Consider the following 19,506-nt stretch of genomic DNA (forward strand, 5'->3'; position numbering starts at 1 on the left):
TCAGTTCTGAGGGAATACATAGACCACTAGCAGACTTCTGATCCAGCTGACATTGCATGGAGATGCCAATGTCGAGAATCAGCCACTCCACAACACTCTGTGAACACTCTGCTCTTCTCTTGAACTGTTTTAACACTGTGGCAATTGTGACATATTTAGCCACTACACAGAATTGCCTGTTCATACTATCAGCATCCATATAATCATGATGGGTTCACAAGTCACATAATCACAGGGAGAGCTCTGAGCATCTGAACTGGGTTTGATGTTTTATACAAAAGACTACTGGACCATGACTCTTATTTTTTCTGTAGGTTCTATATAGATTATCTCATTACACACTCTAAAAATATTAATCCCTTTAAATTTCCTCTAAGGAGTCAGTTTTACTTCACAGAAGCTCCTGCTACTCAATTCAGTTGGAACTGCTGTGAGTGCACTTGGACGTGAACAGCAAGAAAATAGCCTCCTATATAGTACCTTTTTGACAAGCCTACAAAATGCACTTCTACATTTTCTCTTCAAAGAAAGTATCATGAGCAAACTGAATGAGCAGCCAAATCAAAATAGCAGCCAAAGTTAAGCACATTTAAGTCCCATTGATTTCAACTAACCACATTTTTCTACTGTTGAAATGGAGCTTAAAGTGCTTAACTGTGACCACAGATAATTCTCTCATGATTTAGAATGGAAAATACAAAAGTATTCTTTGTCTAAGCTGATACTTAAAAATAGCTGATCGTACTCTTCATTTAGCTTATGTGAAACACATTGCACAACTATATGATACAGAAAAAAACTAAAGGGCACGTATCATATGTACACAATTGTACAGAAGGAATTTGTTTACAAAATATTACTTCAGGCTTTTTGTTCTTCTATTTGTACCTATTTAAATATGATACTGTGGCCCCTTGGAAGAACATCTTTTATCCACTTTAAAATACTTTTGATATCATACAAATAGTATTGAAGATTTGAATACAGAAAACATGTTTTTTAGACACAGACCAATACAAATTTAGGTGCATTTACCACTTTTATTTCACTATGCAGAAACATACATTCACCATATGCTGTAATGCGACAGACAGAATCCCTTTAATGGATGTGATAACCAATACCAAAGAATGTATACCAAGCAGGTGTTCTGTACAGTTTAAGGCTTAACTCTGACCTAAATAGGAAATACTGACCAGATTCTGAAAAGAAACATTTTATCTTAGAAGAAAAATCAATTTAAAAAAAAAATCAAGATTTCAGAATAATATTTTGTAATGCTACGAAACACACACACTTCCTTTAAAATAATCACAATGGAATTTATAGGATGAGGACTTGTGAAGAGTGACTGGAGAATTTCTAACTTTAACTCCGAACAGTGCTAAAATTATTACTACCAATTAAAGGTTTCAACTCAGGTAAACAAAGTACATCTGTAAGCATTTAAATAAGGTTAGAGATTCAGCATTGTTTATTGGACAAGAGTAATAAAACCAGATGAAACAAATATATGATTCAAGTTGTTTACTGAATAAAGTGTGTTATTGGCACATCTAACGTGATAAAACATTGAACACAGTATCTATACAGCTTCTAGCATTTTAGGGTAATCTTCAGATACCCTAAACATAAGATTTGCCACCTAAGAAACTGTGGTTTGTTTAGACTTTCAGTAATTGTGTGAAGGCATGAACAGTTTTATGGATAGAATGAGATCACTGTTTTATATTTCTGATGAACGTGCAGGTATAGATGGAAACTTAGTTTAGGAAAATTAAATGCTTTTTTGTAATTTGTTCATTGCTTCATGCAAATATTGGGTTACTAATGCTGAATCAGATTGCTGTAAATGGGACGATATTTCTGCCAGTGTCCTTAGTAGCAATCAAAGTAGATTCTTCTGCACTGAAAATTTCTCTGGAGAGATGCAAGCCTGCTGGGTTAGAACCAAGATTCCATGTGGGCTCAGGTATCCCCAATGGCGTACATGACTGAATTCATATGAAAGCTACATTATTCCTGCAGTAGAGAGAGTGTAGTTAAATTCTTTGGGAAAAGTGATTTACAACCGTAGTAGATAAAATGACTACTTTATGCACCACAAGAAGTAGTATATCTATATGGCTCCAGTATAATTAATTGTTCATAGCAGGGCTTATTCATAACTCACTGGTGTTAGTGGGAGTCCAATAGCATATATGATGTTCGTCAGGCATAAATGATTTTTCTATATCACTAAGTGAAATACCATAAAGTTATACTGGTACTAGTATAAAATGCTTTTAGACTGTGAACCATTTGGAGCAGGAAACCATTTTTCATTTATTTTGCCATATAAACCATTTAGTGAGTTTTTTGTTGTTGAAATGCAGTACTGTATATTATGGAAGTAGCTAGACCAGTAGTGTGAGCTGTACATCACTAAGCAGATTTTCAAATTGTGAAATTTAGAGAGTAATCAAACATGGGTTCTTAAGAAATTAAATATTGTAGGATGAAGACTACACCTTGGTAGTAAAGCCCATACTGTGCATACAGAAGATCCTCAGGTTTAATCCCCAGATGAAGAATCTCCAGTTAAAGAACCTCAAGTAGGAAAGAATTCTGCCTGAGATCTTGGGAGAGGTACTGTCCACCAGAGTATACTGTACTGGGCCAAGTGGACCAATTGTTTGATTCAGTATAAGGTAGCAACTTATTTTCATAATACTATTATGCAAAGCATGGAAGCAATTACAGCAGGATATTCTGTCTGTACAGCAAGGCAGTTATTTATATCTGTTATTCCCAAATGTTTTGCTGAAGGGAATGAAATATCTGCACTATCGAGAACTGATCTCTTGGTTCTGCTTCTGAAAGTCATCTGCTATTTATCCCATACATTGCTAGTGGTCTGAAACTATCAATAAGGCTCTAATAATTCATAGCTGAGAGCCAAGCTTCCATATGAGAACATACAATTTTTTTAAAATGTTTGCTTGAAATTAAGACTGTCAGTTCAAACAATGAAAAGCCATCTTTTTTGCACACCACATTCAAAGCCACCTACAAATGATGCTTGTAGTATTAAGAGCTCTTGCATAGCATGTTAGTATGCATAAAACACTCTAGCACATGCATACAGTAACTGCAATATCACCAAGATGCCTATGTGGTCTGAATTTGTCAGCATGCCTTTATTGAATCGCAGTGGACAAGAGAAGTTATATTATTGTCTCCCTTCAAGAAACAATGAAATCGTTAGACACAAAAGCAGCCATGTAAAAACAGGAGACAGATGCATCCAAATCGGCACATTACTCAGTAAACTGAGCAAAAGATATAATTAAAATGAAATTTCAACCATGCCCAAACTACTTTTCATTAAAACCTAAAGTTGTGATATCTTTGCTCATTATAGGAAAGGTTGCAGCCAATATTTTTGCAAGCATTTTCAGATGCTTAAAGAAATTTAATGAAAGAAAATGCTTCACTTCCCCCACAAGCCATATGTGTAAACAATCTTCAGGTTGTGAAATCAGAGAGGGACATAATGGATCATGGAAAATGCACAGCAACTAGCAAGCAGACACAAAGCAAATGAGTTTTTTGTTTCTATTTCTCTAACTGGCATTATCACAAAAAGGAAAAAAATACATCCTATCCCATAAACTGAAGTCAAGTTTAGGAATTCGTGTTTTCAGAAAATGCAGCACAAATGCCAGAGAGAACAGAGAGGGTTACAGATGAGCTATGAAAGAAGAAATGCTCTTTGTCACATGCCAGCCCAGCAAATGCCTGGGAAAAATCTCATCCTCTTACCTGTGGTCAATCCTCCCCATCTTCTGGTGTGATTTCTGTCTCTTTATGTACCACTACTTTGGTCACTGACATGTCAGGGTGCTGCTCTTTGGCTTCTTTAATTGCCTGAGCCAGCGCCTAGCCCAAGGAAACCACAGAAGGGCAAAAACAAGAAGGAGGTGGAACATGCATGATCAGTAGCAAGGTGAAAAGAGATTCATGATAAATTACACAGTTTGCAAATGAGGAAAAGTGATTCAAAATAGGAATATCATCTTTGATCTAAATATTAAACCAGTTTATTTTAAAGGCATGCCTGTACTAGCACTGTCTTTAGACTTTACAGTTAAAATACAGCAGACTAACTCAGAAATTTTTTAATAGCTTATAATTATACCTGATCATGGTCGATGTCTGCATCTCCTGTGATGACTATTCGCTTTTCAATTCTTGTCTCTGATATGCCTCCTTTCACTGTCTAAAGGGAAAAAAAATAAATGCCAGCCTCAAGTAAAACGATGTTTGTTTTTTTGTAATTCAAAGAAAGGACAATTCTGTATTTCAGTGTTGTCATGCATTAAGTGTTTCAAATGTTTGGAAGAAATTGTAAAATATATTTGGTGGAACCAGTGTATATGTAGTATCTGCACTTCCCAGGACCACCCAGGGCAGGTATTCCCACCTTTCTTTTGGGACACTATTCCCTTCAGGGGGGGAGTGACCCAGCTGGGGACCTGTAGTACTATTAGAATGGCACTTCCGGATTTTGCTGCTGCCACCACTGAACACATATAAATTAAAAAAAAACAACAACACCCCTTTTTACTTACTTGTGTTTGGTGGTGGCAATGAAACCCAGAAGTGCTGTTCTGATGGCACTACAGGTCCCCAATCAGGTCACTACCTCCTTAAGGAGGTAGCATTCCAAAGGAAAGTTGGGAATCTCTGCCCTGGAGGTCATGATCCTCAGGTTGGGAAACACTGCCCTAGGGCCTACCCCTTCTAGAATGTTGGCGAGGAGCCGCATGTGATACGAGTAAGATACGTCCTACCTAGTAAGTCAGTATTGATAATGGGTGTGATTGCTAATTCTAACCTTCCCCCTTTGCTGATGTAATTGTGCCAAAAACATGCATGCTGTATCCAGCCGGTGGGGGTGCAGATCAGGAGGCTTCAGCAAAGGGGCTTCAGCAAAGCCTCTTATGCCCATGTAAGCCGCACAAGCTAAATAGGTCTCTTTGAACCAACGCTAACTATTTCACTAGTGCAAGTCTGAGAAGAGAAAGGGGATGGAGAGGCAGCAAAAATGATCTGGTACAGTGGCTGGCAGCAGAACCTGTGTTCCACTGTCAGCCAGACCCATAAGATTGGGCTGTTAAAGTATATAGATGGGGAAAATAGATGGGGCTATAAGAAAAAACTTCTCATTTGTTTACAGCAGTAGGATTTACTGTTAGTTTTATTAATACATTATAGAGATTATTGGTTAATTACAATGGCTGATGTTTCCTTTGCCATATTGCTCATTTTTAAACATTAGGTAAAATTTAATCTGAATACGAGAAGCAGACTTCTCAGAAACTTACTTTGGTGATATGTGTCGTAGTTGTAGTGCTGGTAGTTTCAGATGTGATGGTCTGTGCACTCATCAGAACTCCTGGCTCTGAGTCAGCACCAGGATCCACCTAAGAAACACAAACCAAAAAAGGTTCCTATATTCTGAAAAATATGTTATGGCCTTGGTGATACAAATATAAAGTTGGCAGGTATTTCACTTTAACATAGGACAAAGCAGGGATTCTTAACGGGGGTATCCATACTCTTCGATGTATGTGAACCAAATGATGGGGGCATGCAACTCAATCTCTGAATGTTTTCATAACTTGTAGTTAGATTAATTATTACCATTATGAATATGGATTGAGGCAGCAAAGATTCCCACTTTCCACTACTGCCATCTTTGGAAGCTATACTGATACCTAACAGGACATGTGATGATGATAATTTTGACAGTCTGGCAAAAGGGGTATGGAGGGGCATATTGAACAATCCACTGGGGATTTGTAATTATAAAAATGTTAAAAATTCTTGACATAAAGGCTCAAATATTCAAAGACAGAAAGAGTGGTAAATTGTTTAGAAATGAGAATCAAATTAGAAATGTAACATGAAACAAAGGACTTTGTAAGTATTTGATGTAACAAACATATTATTCATCTTTTATTCATGAACAAATACACTACCAAACTACAAAAGGTTTTATTATACATATTTGAAAATTTCACTTAGGAATTGAAATACTTGATATGAAACTATGAAAACTGAAAAATATCTCACTTTTTTTTAGAGTGGTTGTCTTACGTGTTCTGCCTATATACTAAAGTATGAGGTTAAGTTCCAGGGGGAGGTCTGTGTTTACATCAAAGTGTACTGAAGGTGAAGCATCCAGTTCTTGCTGGTCCAGGACTATCATGCCTGCATGAAAGCACTACCATAGGACGTTGTACTACACCTACACAAAGGTCCCAACACAGTCATCTGAAACGCATGTCTGTAACTTGGGGATCCCATGTATTTCATGTGCAAGTGATGGGTATGTGGGAAAGGGCATTCTCTGTGATAGCATTGAGACTGTGAAACTCCCTGCTCCAGGAGATCTGTCTGGTCCCCCTATGAACATTGTTTATATTTCCATTAGAAGACCCTTATTTAAAGTGATTTTATATATAGTACAGTAGGGCCCCTGTATCTGCAGGTCTGATCTATATAGTTTTATTTATCTGCAGATCCGGAGTACCCCCGTGGGCTAGTTATAATTACCTTTGTTTTACTGTAGTAGGGCTTGCAGTGTAGTTGCTTTTGTTTTAAGAATGAACATGCAGGCAACCAGGCAAAAGTTACATTGGCAGCTCTTCAGATTCAATGTGGTTATATACACAGTTTTCCTTGGCATTGAGTATACTACTCCAAAGCATTGGTTGTTCTTCACTGTTCCCAACCCTTTGCTATGTCACATTTCATCTTAGTATTTTGTGCCACTTCTTACCTCGGATGACTCATATGTAATGGTTTTTGTTTCTGTATGAACAACGGGCACTTCCTTCATAGAAATTTCCAACTTTTCCCCACCTGAAGACATACTGCCAAAACTGATTGTTTCAGTCTTCACAATTGGTGACTGTTTTAATGAAAAAGGTAATAGTAGGATACATTAAAGTTGTTGGGTTTTGTAGTAATGGAAGAGATAAAATGAATGGACACTGTTACTGCACAAAGAAAACAAATACTTCCATTATAAAAAGAAACAATCATATACACATCACCAGCACTTTAGTATATTACAGTCCAATCCTGAGCTGCCCGGCACCCAGAGGAACAGAGGAAAGGGGATATCACCCAAGCCCTGCAATGGGGCTACTCAAGTCTGCGCCAGCTATTTTGCCGGTATAGAGTTGAGAGTTGTGTTGGGCTGGTAAGACTGACACACAGTTCTGGATTTGGTGGAGCTCCACTTCTCTCTTACCCTGGTTCCTTTTCCCTCCCTGGAACACCTCCCCCATTCCTGACATACCTTTCCACCACCTGGAGCTCATTCTTTGCTCCAAGCAGCATGCAGTGAACCAGCTGGTGCTGGTTTAGGGTGGACTGATGATGACCCAGCACCAGTTGATCTGGCACTGTGTTGGGCGTGCCTTAAGGGCATGCCTTATGGCACGTTTGTGACACTCAGCAACAGAGGATGGCTGGTGCTGACAGTTTAGGATCAGGCCCTTAATATCTAAACTAAGATCGCATTTTGAGCTACTTGTAGAAAGAAGGCTGCTGTGCAATATTTTCAGCTTAATTCTCATTTTGTTGTAGACCAGACTTGCATTTGGTGTCATCCCAACTAGTGCTTCTACCATTGGTAGCTCATTGCACAAATGCTTCTTCCACTAACTTCCATTTGTTCAGTGAGCTCCTGGTAGCAGAAGTCCTTGCTGGGATGCTACCCTTAATCTTTTTTTTCCCTTTTCCCAATTGGTCAGAGATTATTAAAAAAACAAAAAACACAACTATGTCAAGGTTAGACTTAGTTATACATACATACATGGCAATTTTAAGAAAAGAAAAAGAATTAGGAACTGAGAAACCTGCACAGTACAAAAAATTATTCCCATTACTATACTTATAGGGAGAAAGCCTATTGCCTAGATAAGATAAAGCAATAGTTTTTGATCTTTCCATGAAATAATGCATTGCATACTTATGCTCTGGCAATATCTGTTGGCAACACAAAGATGGTTAGGCACTGGAGCTTAACATTTTGCCTTCTTTTCTGTGACCTACATGATGCAGATGCCAAAACCAAAAACCTAAAATCAGCAACAAGCTTCGAGACTGCCATGCAAAAGAGAGAATATGGAATGCTGCACATCTGTTATTTCTTACACAGAACTTGCATCTCCGTGTAGAGAAACGGACTGCACACTAGGCAAATGTTGTCATGTATATTTTACCTCATAAAAGGCAGTTAAATACACATTACACATCATATCACATGCGATAATGTACATGTGGTGAAAACACGGCTTGTCTAAGTGGAAGCCATACAGTATGAAACCACTGCACACAAAGCAGCCCTAGGAGTAGAAACAAACTGCTCACTAGATGTAGCATGTATTTAATGCTCCATGAATTTATTTTTTTAACCACTTCAATTTCTGTTTTTATGCAGAATTGACGGATTAGAAATTACCTCAAAAAGAGGTTTTCTCTCCAGTGCATCCAAAGCATGGGCTGTTGCACTCCGCTCTTCCTCCTGATCATCAGAAATAGTAGCAGTTTCTTCCTGTCTGGTTACTGCTTTTTCAGATGCCTGCCTTTTTTCCTCTTTAGCCCCCTCAGTCACAGCAGAGCCCTCTTTCCCTTTGATGCTAGAAGCCACAAGAGATATTGCCTGTGCTGCAGCATCCAACTGCATTTCAGCCAACTGAGCAGCATCCCCACTCGCATGCACATTCATCACATGTCTCTCCTCCACCATTACAGCTTCCCGCACAACCTTCTGCACAGCCTCCTGTTGGGGTTGCTCCTTCTCTTTTGTCTTCTTTTCACTAGAATGTACCTCCTGATCAGTCTTTGCATCTGTTCTCTGCAGGGAAAAAGAGTTCATGTCAGAAGCCAATGTGGTGTACAAATACATCACTAACTAATGTCGAAGTTGGCCAATTGTTTCTTCCTGAGCTGTATAGGTTTTGATGATGACTTGGTTATATTTTATGGAAAATGCACGGACAGAAGAAATTCTGTTCACTTGTATCACTGCTTCAGTTTTGGAGAGTTGGAACAATCACCCTCTTTGCAATGAATATATGCAAGCACAACAAAAACTAAAACTGATTTTTAAATGAAGTTTTAATATATGATCCAAACCTGGAAGAAGGAAAGCCTACCTAGCACGTGCATCAATATTCTTCCATGCAGATTCTTAAGGTAGTTATGCACAGTTAGGGCACATTCTTATGTGTAAAGTAGAACACCCCACCACCACCAAAATAATGCCCAGACCTATCAGAGTAAAATAATTAAAATCTAAAGATGGAATCAAATGGCCACCTGCGCCCAGCTATGTGAAGTAGAAGTAACCCCTCCTATGAACTCAGTTGGTTTTCTTGCAGACTCTATTAAAGTGAAGATATCTGAACCATCCAAAGTTTTTTCACCGGAGAGTTGTTTTGTCTAAACAGACAGAGAAATGTAGAGTCACACATACACACACAAGAAGAGAAGTGGACAGACAGCATACAGATTATGTTAATTGACAAAAATAGAGACAAAGACAAAGGAGAGGAGGAAAAGTGGCAGGGTACAGAGAGGAAAATAATGGAAAATAAATTAGCACAAATCTGTAATGACTATAAGCAGTAATCTAAAAAGCAAAGTTGTTAGCACTAAGATTTACTGGTCTTGTGAAGCATTTTTTCCCTTCAAAACAAGCCATAGCAGCATTCTACATTTCAGTAACATTCTTTTTAATCATTGAAAAGCCTAAAAATGCCTGCTTTGTACTGTGTTAATTGACGGAAACCATGAGGAAATAATAAGAAGCTGGGTTGGCTGTTGTCAACATAAAGCCAAGCAGCAAAAGGACCAAAAAGCAGGGTAGTGAGGGTAATTGCCTAAAAAAGTCATGCTTTTATCTTTAAACTGTGGCAAAGTTGCATGTTACCACTACTCTTGATGCTGATGATTCAGTAACATAGTGAGCAGTAGCAATGGTAAAGGGTGGTTCTTTGGTATACTTCCGCTCAGATACACTTTTATCTTTCCGACCAAATGCCTCTCCTTTTAGTCTTTCACTGTCAAGAGGTTTTTCAGCTCTGGCAATTTGCATGCTCCCCAGTGTATCGCGCAACTGCAAATCCGGATCCATCTTTTGTGTCTTCTTCAAACTTTCCTCTTCGGGACTCTGCAGCCGGGAGTCTGCCTCTTTAATGGGTGTCAGTGATTCAGATACCCTTCTTTTTGCATCAGATAACCGTCTGGCTTTTTCATCAGCAACTGGTTCTAGAATTTCATATTCTGCTACTACTGGAATGATTTTCACAGATTCTGGTACTGCCCTTTCCATTTTTTGAAACGCGTCGAGTGATGAAGGCACAGATTTTTCTCCCTCTTTTACTTTACTGGTCATGGTTACAATTTTCCCAGAGACAGTATCGTAGGATTTTCCTAAGGTGTACATTTTCTGTTTATTGTCATCTTTCGACTGCAATTCACTTTCCAAGTCCTCAAAGCTCTGTATGTCAGTGGCACTGGGTTTTAAAGGCCCGGCTGGGATGTCACCAGTTTTACTGCTCACAGTCACTACTTTGTACGTCACAATGGTTTTCGATTCACCATCAACTACCTCAGTGGGGACTTTGTCTACAATAACCCAATCCTCAGTGCCCTATATTTGAAATATAAAAGCTAAATTAGAACAACTAATTGTTTACCTCTGTGCTAGGAAACTCAAAATATAATACCTATAATACCTTATAGGAAATTTATGATAGGCATGTAGAGAACATACACATTTTTATATCCTGTCCTTGTGTAGTTTTTTAAAAGCCTGTAGACCAGTGGTTCTCAAACTGGTGGGTCGTGACCCAGCAGTTTGTATAAAGTTTCTCCAAGCCTTCAAGAGGCAGGGGAAAGGGGGAGGCACTGATGTGACGTGATTCCCAGGATTGCCTTGCTAAGGGGGACAAGGGGGATGGTTTTATTTACTGTGGGCTTGGACAAGCAGCAGGAGGTGCGGAGAACCCCACACAGCTCCTCGAGGCTTATAATGTTCAAAAATAGTGAGGGCTAACCACCTGGCTGCATTCGCAAACCCCACACCCTCTGCTGCTTGCCCAAGCCCACAGTAAGTAAAAGCGATTGCGTTGCTCCCTTCCCTGGCAAAGACTTACTTTCGAAGCAAATCTCCCCAAAAGTTTGAGAACCACTGCTGTAGACACTAAACATTTCAACACATAGACACTAAACTATCACATATAAGGAGGAACATCACAATGTCTTTGCAATTTTCTTTCCTAAACACATTTTTTAAAAACCTCATTGACCCCTGAAAGTATATACTGGTACAGAGTATGGTCTTATCAGAAGTGCCTTTATTTTATTGAAATAGCATTATTAACTATTTCATTATTAACTAGTTGTCTATTATAGTAAAAGAATTTTATCCCAAGGATACTTAGAAGTATATCCTAATAAAAGAAATCATGCTTACATTAAACATGCTGATGAATGGGTGAAAGAATTGTAGAATTAATACCTCTTTTTTACTTAATGCAATTAATTATTAATGCAATCTTTTTTCCTACTATAGAGATATGCTGTGGAACTTTAGTTAAGAAGCACATTCAGTATTCAATTACATGAATTTGCAGGAAAATGAGACAATTTGCTGAATAAGATTGATGAGATGTGGTCTCGCTGCCAACTAATTACCCTTGCATTTTTGCCTACATTTTTACTGGCTACAGAAAAACTCTGTACAAAATTTAATTTCAGTAGCACTCAAGGAAGTCTGAAGGTAGCTCTATGTGTTTTTAGAAGAGTATATTCAAAGGTATGATTCTTCTTCATCAAGACACAGGAAAGATCCCTATAGAACTTTTTGTACCTTCCTTTGCACACCCAGCACACCACTGCAACCCAGGGAATATAAGTCTGTGTGCACCTCCAGTATTTTATTTATTTTTCAATTTACGTCCCACTGTTACATGCCCTAAGGCAATCAAAAAAGGTTTAAACATATATTAAAACATAGACTATATCACAATTAAGCCACACAAGATCCCCTTCCTCACAGTGCCACTGATGCTGTGAGAGGCAGGTGTCCAGAACCACCTCTCTTAAGAGATGATCCATGCTGCTTCTGCTGTCATTCTCTTGTATCCGTGGGCAGTCCTGGAAAAGTACTTCATTGTCCAGAAGTAGCTATTCTAGACAACCCAATGTTGCTGTCCTGCCTGGAGTGAGCCCTCTTCACTGGAAGGGTCTCTCTAACCAGCTCTATACATTCACTCAATTTTGTTGTGCAATCTTTGGAACTTGCATAACGAGCAAGCAGAGAAGGAGGGCTGAGCAGGGATGATTGGTGTGCACAGACCTCTTGTTCCTGATATCAGCCTGTTGTGCTACTTGAGCACACATCTATGTAGGGAGTGGAGGAATGAGTGAAATGAGATTCTATTCCTATGAAGATCTCTATGTGCCTACACAATGAAAGGTTATGCCCACAAAAATGAATACATTTTGAAACCTGGGTGTAAGATAGACATTTTCAAAATTTCTACCCCGCTTTATCTCCCTGAAGGGCTTCCAAAGCAGCATTCTACATATGTGCATGAGGAAGCAAGGACTGAACACGACTCCATATCAGAGTGAATTTACTGCAGTGTGTGACCCAAGTGGTTTTGACACCATACAGGGAATTCATTTTAATGACAATAGTGCATTACTTAGCACAGTGTTTTCAGTGAGATATTCAATAAGCAAACATATGCATGCCCAGAGAACAAGTGATTCAGAGTTGCCCCCCATCTAGTCAAAAGGGGAATAAATCTCAACAAGTTTTCCTGGATCTTTGCAAGGTATTCATTTGACTTTTCCACTATTTTGTACCATGATCCTACTTACCACATAACAGTGCTTTTCAAAAGCAAATTGAGCAAGTAAGTGTCACAGAATAGTTGTTTTGGAATAATAAGTAAGTTTTGATTTTTACCTGAGAATCAAGGTATGTAGTGCTTTCCTTCTGCAAAAATATACGTTTTTCTGATTTTTCTCTTTCTTCTTTGGTCTAATGAATGAGAGGGAATGAAAGAAGTGTCCATTTTTTTTTCCAAAAACCTGTTTTATCATTATCACCATCATCTTCTATGTACCCCCTTTCAACAAAATGTTCACAAAGTGGTTTACAGATTTAAAAAAAAAGCCTCTACTCCAAAAGGGCTTGTAGTCCAAAAAGATGCAAAAGAAACACCAGCAAACAGCCACTAGAAGACACACTGCGCTGGGGTGTATGCACATAAATTTTGCATAATTTATAGTATGCTTTCTCTTGTACATCTTAAGTAGATAAAATTACTGTTTTACTTAGTACATTTTATTATAGGCAATAGGGGTGGAGAGAACGACTACAGGTGTGCCCTGGTATCCACAGGGTTTCTGTTCCAGAACCCCCACAGATGCCTGAAACCATGAATACTGGGGACACATCGGCCCTCTGGAGGTCAGGGGAGTGTGTCCGCTGGCAACCTCTGTGGGCCTCAGAATGACCATTTAGGTAAAAAAAATGCTACTAATGATTTTTTCATAAAACCGGAAGTGACATTTTTATGTCTTTAATAGGTATTATGAGGGCAGGGGAAGCCACTGAGGAAGCCGCAATTTACCTCTCAGGATCTCATGTGTATTAATAGTTAAGCAGAATGATCAAATTTCCCCAATATGTTATAATAAAGAATAATCCTGTATTATTTATGACAACCTCATCTTTCATTAAAATCAAAAGTGAAATCAGTTGGTAACTCATTAAGGGCGCAATCCTAACATGCCCTGGAGCAGGCAGACCTGTTGGCCTGCCCCACATCCAGAGCAGGGTTTGGGGCCAAAAGCAGCGCAGCCTGGGGCAAGGAGACTCGCTACTCCGTGTTGCGCTATAGCAGCCTCAGTGGGTCTACTTGGATCTGTGCCACCTAAAGAGGTGGTGTAGATCTAAGTAGAATAGAGCAGCCTGAAGCCATTTTGCGCTGCCTGAAAACATGGCTAGGATCCAGCATAACTGCCAGATCCTGGCCCTGTCTCCCGCCTGCCCACAGAATGGCCCACTGCCTGTCCTTCCCCTGCCCCGAATTGCCTCCTCCCCACCCTCTCAACACCCCCCAGACTTCAGTGACGGCCGAGCTCAACTTACTGTGAGAGAGGTGCAAATGTGCTTTATGGTACATTTGCGATCCTCTGGGTAGGTACAAGAGACTTGGACTGGCCCACTCTTAGAATTGTGCCCTAATACACATAAAATGTATGCTGGGCTAAGGAAAATGCTAAGCCAAAAGATAAACACTTGCCTCTTCAGGCACAAGTGGTTCAATCATAGGAGCTTCCTCTTGTCTTGCAGCAAGTCGGACAGGGGATGTAGAAAGCCTCTTTTCCCATTCATTGGTCCCTGAGGTATCTGCGGATGTTTCCAAGAATGTCCGTTTCAACTCACTTATATTAGTCTGGTGTTTCATCAGGTCTTCTTGGTTTTTATCTAGTTCCTGGAGGGGGAAAAGGCAGTATTTTATCTGGTTATCTACATTTACAAGATATGAAAAAAAATCAAACTCTGTAAATCAGTCAGCAAAAGAATTATTGAGGGAGTTAGATTTTGCACCACTAACACAACACTCTGTGAAACTGTGGAGTTTGAACAATAATTGCATAAAACTCAGAGGAACGCTTCACGCATTACACTGGGACAAACCAGTATTTGCCACCAAGTATACACTTGTCAGGGAGTTATGGCCAATCCCCATTCCCTAATAAGTTTACCTTCATAAAATATTCATTCACAAACATATGTTTATCATATTTATACATTAATTTTTCCATTGTACATGTATATTTTATAGGCACACTGTGAAAGTCCATGCATAAAGTGGTCCTCATTTGTATGATTATTAAAGACTCATAGGATAGTCAGGTTCCACACACATTCTATCTAATAGACTTAAAAAAAATCTGTATACATATACCACTGTCTCTCTCCCTCTCTCTCTCCCCTAATGAACAGTGTAGGAGAAAATCCTAATCTTAGAGGAAAAATAGCTGTTAAATGTATTAACAGGTGAAAAAACACATCTCATGCATCGTAGTGCAGATCCACAGCTTAACCACTACGTTCAAAACACATGTACAATACATGCATTGGTATATACCAATACCAACCTCTAACATAAGATTACTATGTTTGACATACACATTTTCACCCTTTATGCGCTTAATCAGACTATTCTGAAAAAAGAGAAAGGGAAAATTAAGGCCCATAATACTCAAAGGATACAAAATGTTTGAGGCAAAACTGCTAAATGTCATGCTGTGAGGAAAAGACTTCTGCAGACAGTTTGGAAAGACAGATACACATGGACACACACAGACCATTCTTCCACCTACCTGTGCCTTGAGATCACCTTCTTCTTCCTGATCTGACTGTTAGCATAGGAAAGATAAAAAAAATTCTTACAAAGAAAAATAACTCCTTACAGCAACATTTCAAGTACTTTATATACATAATCTCAGAAATGCTTACAAACACCCTGATTTCAGTGGTTAAAAATCCTCCAGAACAAATAATGAATAACAGCAGAGAAAGCTGCCTTATCCTGAGTCAGATCCTTTGTCCATCTAGTCCAGGGGTGGGCAAACTTTCAACTTTAGGGATCCTGGACCTTTAATAATTGTGTAGGAGAGATGCCATCTGTAAGACAACAAGCTGCACCTGCTAAAATTCTCTCTCCTACACAATTGTTAAAGGTCTAGGATCCCTAAAGTTGAAAGCTTGCCCATCCCTGAATTCTAGTCTTCTCAAAGCTGACCAACAGCAGCTCTCCAGGGATTGGACAAGTTTCTGGAGGAAAACTCCATTACGGGTTACAAGCCATGATGTGCATGTGCAACCTCCTGATTTTAGAAATGGGCTATGTCAGAATGCCAGATGCAAGGGAGGGCACCAGGATGCAGGTCTCTTGTTATCTGGTGTGCTCCCTGGGACATTTGGTGGGCTGCTGTGAGATACAGGAAGCTGGACTAGATGGGCCTATGGCCTGATCCAGTGGGGCTGTTCTTATGTTCTTAATTGGTTCTACTTTTTCTCTCATTAAAGAGATGCTTGGAACTGAACTTGGAACCTTCTGCCTGCAAAAGGGACGCTCTTCCACTGGACTACCGCTCCTTGTTCCCCTGTCACCTCCACAAGAAAAATGGAAGTATATGTAAAGATACCCAGTCAATTCAAGTACATGAAAAACAGTGGCCTATAACAGAACAGAACAGAAGTGCACACTGCCGTGCATGCAGAACACCGAAATAAGGTGTTTATGTTTTAAATACTTCTAATAAGACAAGTCCAAAATTTGTACAAGACTGTACAGAATATAGTACAGTACAACACGTTTTGAATAGACTTCAACGAAGAAGTTCTCTCTGCTTTATAGATTTTTATGCAGGAAAATATTGATTATAGGTTTCAATAATATTAAGATAATAATAAGACAAAATATATATCAAAGTGATTATACAACAGGTTGAAGGTACTTGAATTGCACTATATATTCCTGAATCAGGAAGCTGTGTAAAATGAGAGACTGGGGTGGTTGTTTTTGATTTTGTTACATATTAAATTCCATAAGAGAAGCCATTTTTAGAAATTACAGCCCAATTCTAACTAAATTCCTGCATGGTGATGCAGTAGCACTAGCACAGGTTCTGATGCATCCTGCAGGGAATTTTGGCTGTGGGAGGTCTCCTTGGGGTAAGGGGACATTTGTCCCCTTGCCCCAGGGTAAGCCGCAGCAGCCGCAATGGGTCAACTCAGACATGCACTGGTGATATCGCGGGTGAAAGGTGCAAGTTCATTCATGTAGGCAGATCTTACCCAGGAAAGGGTTAGCTGCCACTGCCAATCTCACACCCTCCGCAGCCAAATCTGCCCACCCCACCCCAATCGCTGCTCTCCACCACCTGGTTCCATCTCTTCCCCACTCCCACCAGCACCAAACATACCTGCCCTAGTGGGCATTCGTGTGACTACCTGTGCCAGTGGGAAGGATTTGGTCTTCCCACCAGTGCACCTGGCCTTCATGCTATCACAAAGCGCTTTACAGCACTTTTGTGACTGTGTGCACTGGCACAGTTTGCACCCTCCTGGCACAGCAGGGGGATAGGACTGGGTTGTTAATTTAGCACAATTTCTTAAAAACTATATACAAGTAATATGGAACAATGAATATTTGAAACACTGAATTATGAAACGTACTTTACATTCTATGCGGACCAGAAACAGGACAGGAGCATGTTTGATTCTTAATGACTGGGTCACCAGGCTTATCAGAGGGGGATAGATGGTTTAGCGTCCACCCAAAGTGCACTCTTTTACTTTCTCTTATGTAACTGAATGGTTGTCATTCACTAGAAGACAAAAACCTGTCCACCATCTTGATACTGAGTGGCCTGGTCCTCTTGGACAGGAATCCCACAACAGGATTCAGTACAACTGGGTGTTTAAAGCTTACAAAGATGCATTGTGGGCTCTGGGGTTAATCTAGTATACATGACTTCCTCCACACACACTCTGCCCATTATGGCAGGCACTTTCCTACTACATTATATGCAGACATTTTACACTTGTAGTCTAACTTACTTTTATTTAAACATTTATTTAAAAGATGTACAGATGTGCATTGCTTAACAACAGGGATACGCTTTCCAAACCCTATTGTTAAATGATTCTGTTGTTAATCAGATGTTCAGCCTCCTAGAGTGGCTGAATGTGGTATAAGGTCTGTAGCATCTGGAGCCTGCAACTGAATGAAATTGACTAGCCTATAATACAACATCTGTAGCACTGTATATTCGATCAGTTGTTAGTGGAATGGTGCTTGAGCAATGCACACCTGTACCCTCCATAATGTGGCTATTAGGATGATATTCCAATAGCAGAATACATGCATACACCTTCAACTACAAAAGGTACACATATATAAAATGCAATGTTGAGATTAAATAATGAGGCCTGATAGCTTTCTAGTCAGCACTTGTGAGTAAATCACATGTGGACCCTTCATGCCGTCCGAATGCGTGTGTATTTTAAACCTGGGTATCAGAACCTAATTTGAAGCATATTGCAAGAACCAACCCCAGTTGCACTAATAAATGTGCACAATGTGTTAATGTCTATAGAATGTACATGTAGGACTATGCTACATTCTTTGGCTAACATAGCGATAGCATCTGTACAAACCTCTGTGGCAGTGGTTTCACCATCAGCTGCAGTATCTGTCCTTTCACTGTCAGTCTGTATTGTTATACAAATAACCAGGTTCCAACACGGAAGCAGGAATAAAGAATAAACCCAATTCATCAGTAAAAACAAGTCACAGGTTAATTTAACAAGTCTACATCCCTGTGAACCGCACTTGAATTGCTTTTCAAACTACAGACAATTTAAAGAAGCAAAATCATAGACCAGACTCAGAGGAAGGCTCAAGGCATACTGTACAAAGCATATGGCTATTGTGTTAAAGCTTTATTAATAAAAAGACCAGGGAAAAAATGATATGTAAACTTAAAATTCCTCTTAGGAAAGCCAGGTGGCTTTTATACAAGAACTAAAACTTGCAAAAGCAGATTCTTCCTACTATAAAGCACAAAAAGTGTACACTTTTAATAAAAAAATAAAAATCTTAATGGAGTTTCAGTTCAAATTTAAAAAGAGAAAAGAGAAATTGTGTAATATATATTACTTAAAAGCTACTTTAACAGTCACCTGACTTTCAGCCCCTCATTTGTACAGATTTTATTTTCCTCACATATAAGAAGTCTACACGGCTGTCTGCATTACCAACTACTTTCAACCAATATGTGAAACGTTAACAGAATATGATACATTCTGCCTCTGAAAGAATAACAATAGATAAACTATTATGTCAAGGCAGATAATCTGGTATTAATTCTAAATTGTAGGGAATATTAAAAAAAAAAAAGCAATACTTTTCATCCAGTTTACAAAACATGACAAAAATATCACTTAAAGAAAATAAATGACATTTACCAGGTACACATGATTAAAGTGAAACAAAGCACAGCATTATCCATCCTAATCTGCTGATGATTTAGAATGTATCAATACCTTTGGTAAAACTGTCTGAAAGCAATTACTATACAGAAAGAAAATTGATTTTGAAAACTGATGGGGTTTATGCAGGGAGGCTGAAATCTCTGAGATTTAACAAATAGTCTTGTAAGAGTAACATTTAAAGGCAGTTCAGTGTCATAGCCCAATACTATGCATGTCTACTCAGAAGCAAGTCCCATTATAGTCAATAGGACTTACTCCCAGGTAAGTGTATTGTAGCCTTACAGCCCAATCCTATGCATGTCTTCTCAGAAGTCAGTTTCATTGAGTTCAATGGGACTTACTCCCAG

At 39.1% G+C, this 19,506-nt stretch overlaps 1 protein-coding gene across 8 annotated transcripts in view; it reads right to left on the bottom strand.

The window, feature by feature from the left end:
- Window positions 1-1,909: 1,909 nt before the first annotated feature.
- EPB41L3 (erythrocyte membrane protein band 4.1 like 3) overlaps window positions 1,910-19,506 on the bottom strand; it is a 168,059-nt gene continuing 150,462 nt past the window's right edge. For 3 of the 8 annotated variants that reach the window (XM_066623666.1, XM_066623668.1, XM_066623665.1), the window contains exons 13-24: window positions 18,323-18,376; window positions 15,478-15,513; window positions 15,253-15,318; window positions 14,391-14,582; window positions 13,046-13,120; window positions 9,995-10,717; window positions 8,522-8,917; window positions 6,830-6,961; window positions 5,370-5,468; window positions 4,181-4,261; window positions 3,805-3,921; window positions 1,910-2,022 (exon numbers count right to left, since the gene is read on the bottom strand). In XM_066623666.1, coding sequence (XP_066479763.1) covers window positions 3,811-3,921; window positions 4,181-4,261; window positions 5,370-5,468; window positions 6,830-6,961; window positions 8,522-8,917; window positions 9,995-10,717; window positions 13,046-13,120; window positions 14,391-14,582; window positions 15,253-15,318; window positions 15,478-15,513; window positions 18,323-18,376 — 1,965 coding nt within the window. In that variant the 3' untranslated portion in view covers window positions 1,910-2,022; window positions 3,805-3,810. Of the gene's footprint in view, window positions 2,023-3,804; window positions 3,922-4,180; window positions 4,262-5,369; window positions 5,469-6,829; window positions 6,962-8,521; window positions 8,918-9,381; window positions 9,505-9,994; window positions 10,718-13,045; window positions 13,121-14,390; window positions 14,583-15,252; window positions 15,319-15,477; window positions 15,514-18,322; window positions 18,377-19,506 lie in introns of all 8 variants that reach the window. The other 5 variants (XM_066623672.1, XM_066623670.1, XM_066623669.1 and 2 more) reach the window with 5 other exon arrangements.

This window comes from Tiliqua scincoides, chromosome 4 (genome assembly GCF_035046505.1).
Source record: "Tiliqua scincoides isolate rTilSci1 chromosome 4, rTilSci1.hap2, whole genome shotgun sequence".
In the NCBI taxonomy this organism is placed as follows: Eukaryota; Metazoa; Chordata; class Lepidosauria; order Squamata; family Scincidae; genus Tiliqua; species Tiliqua scincoides.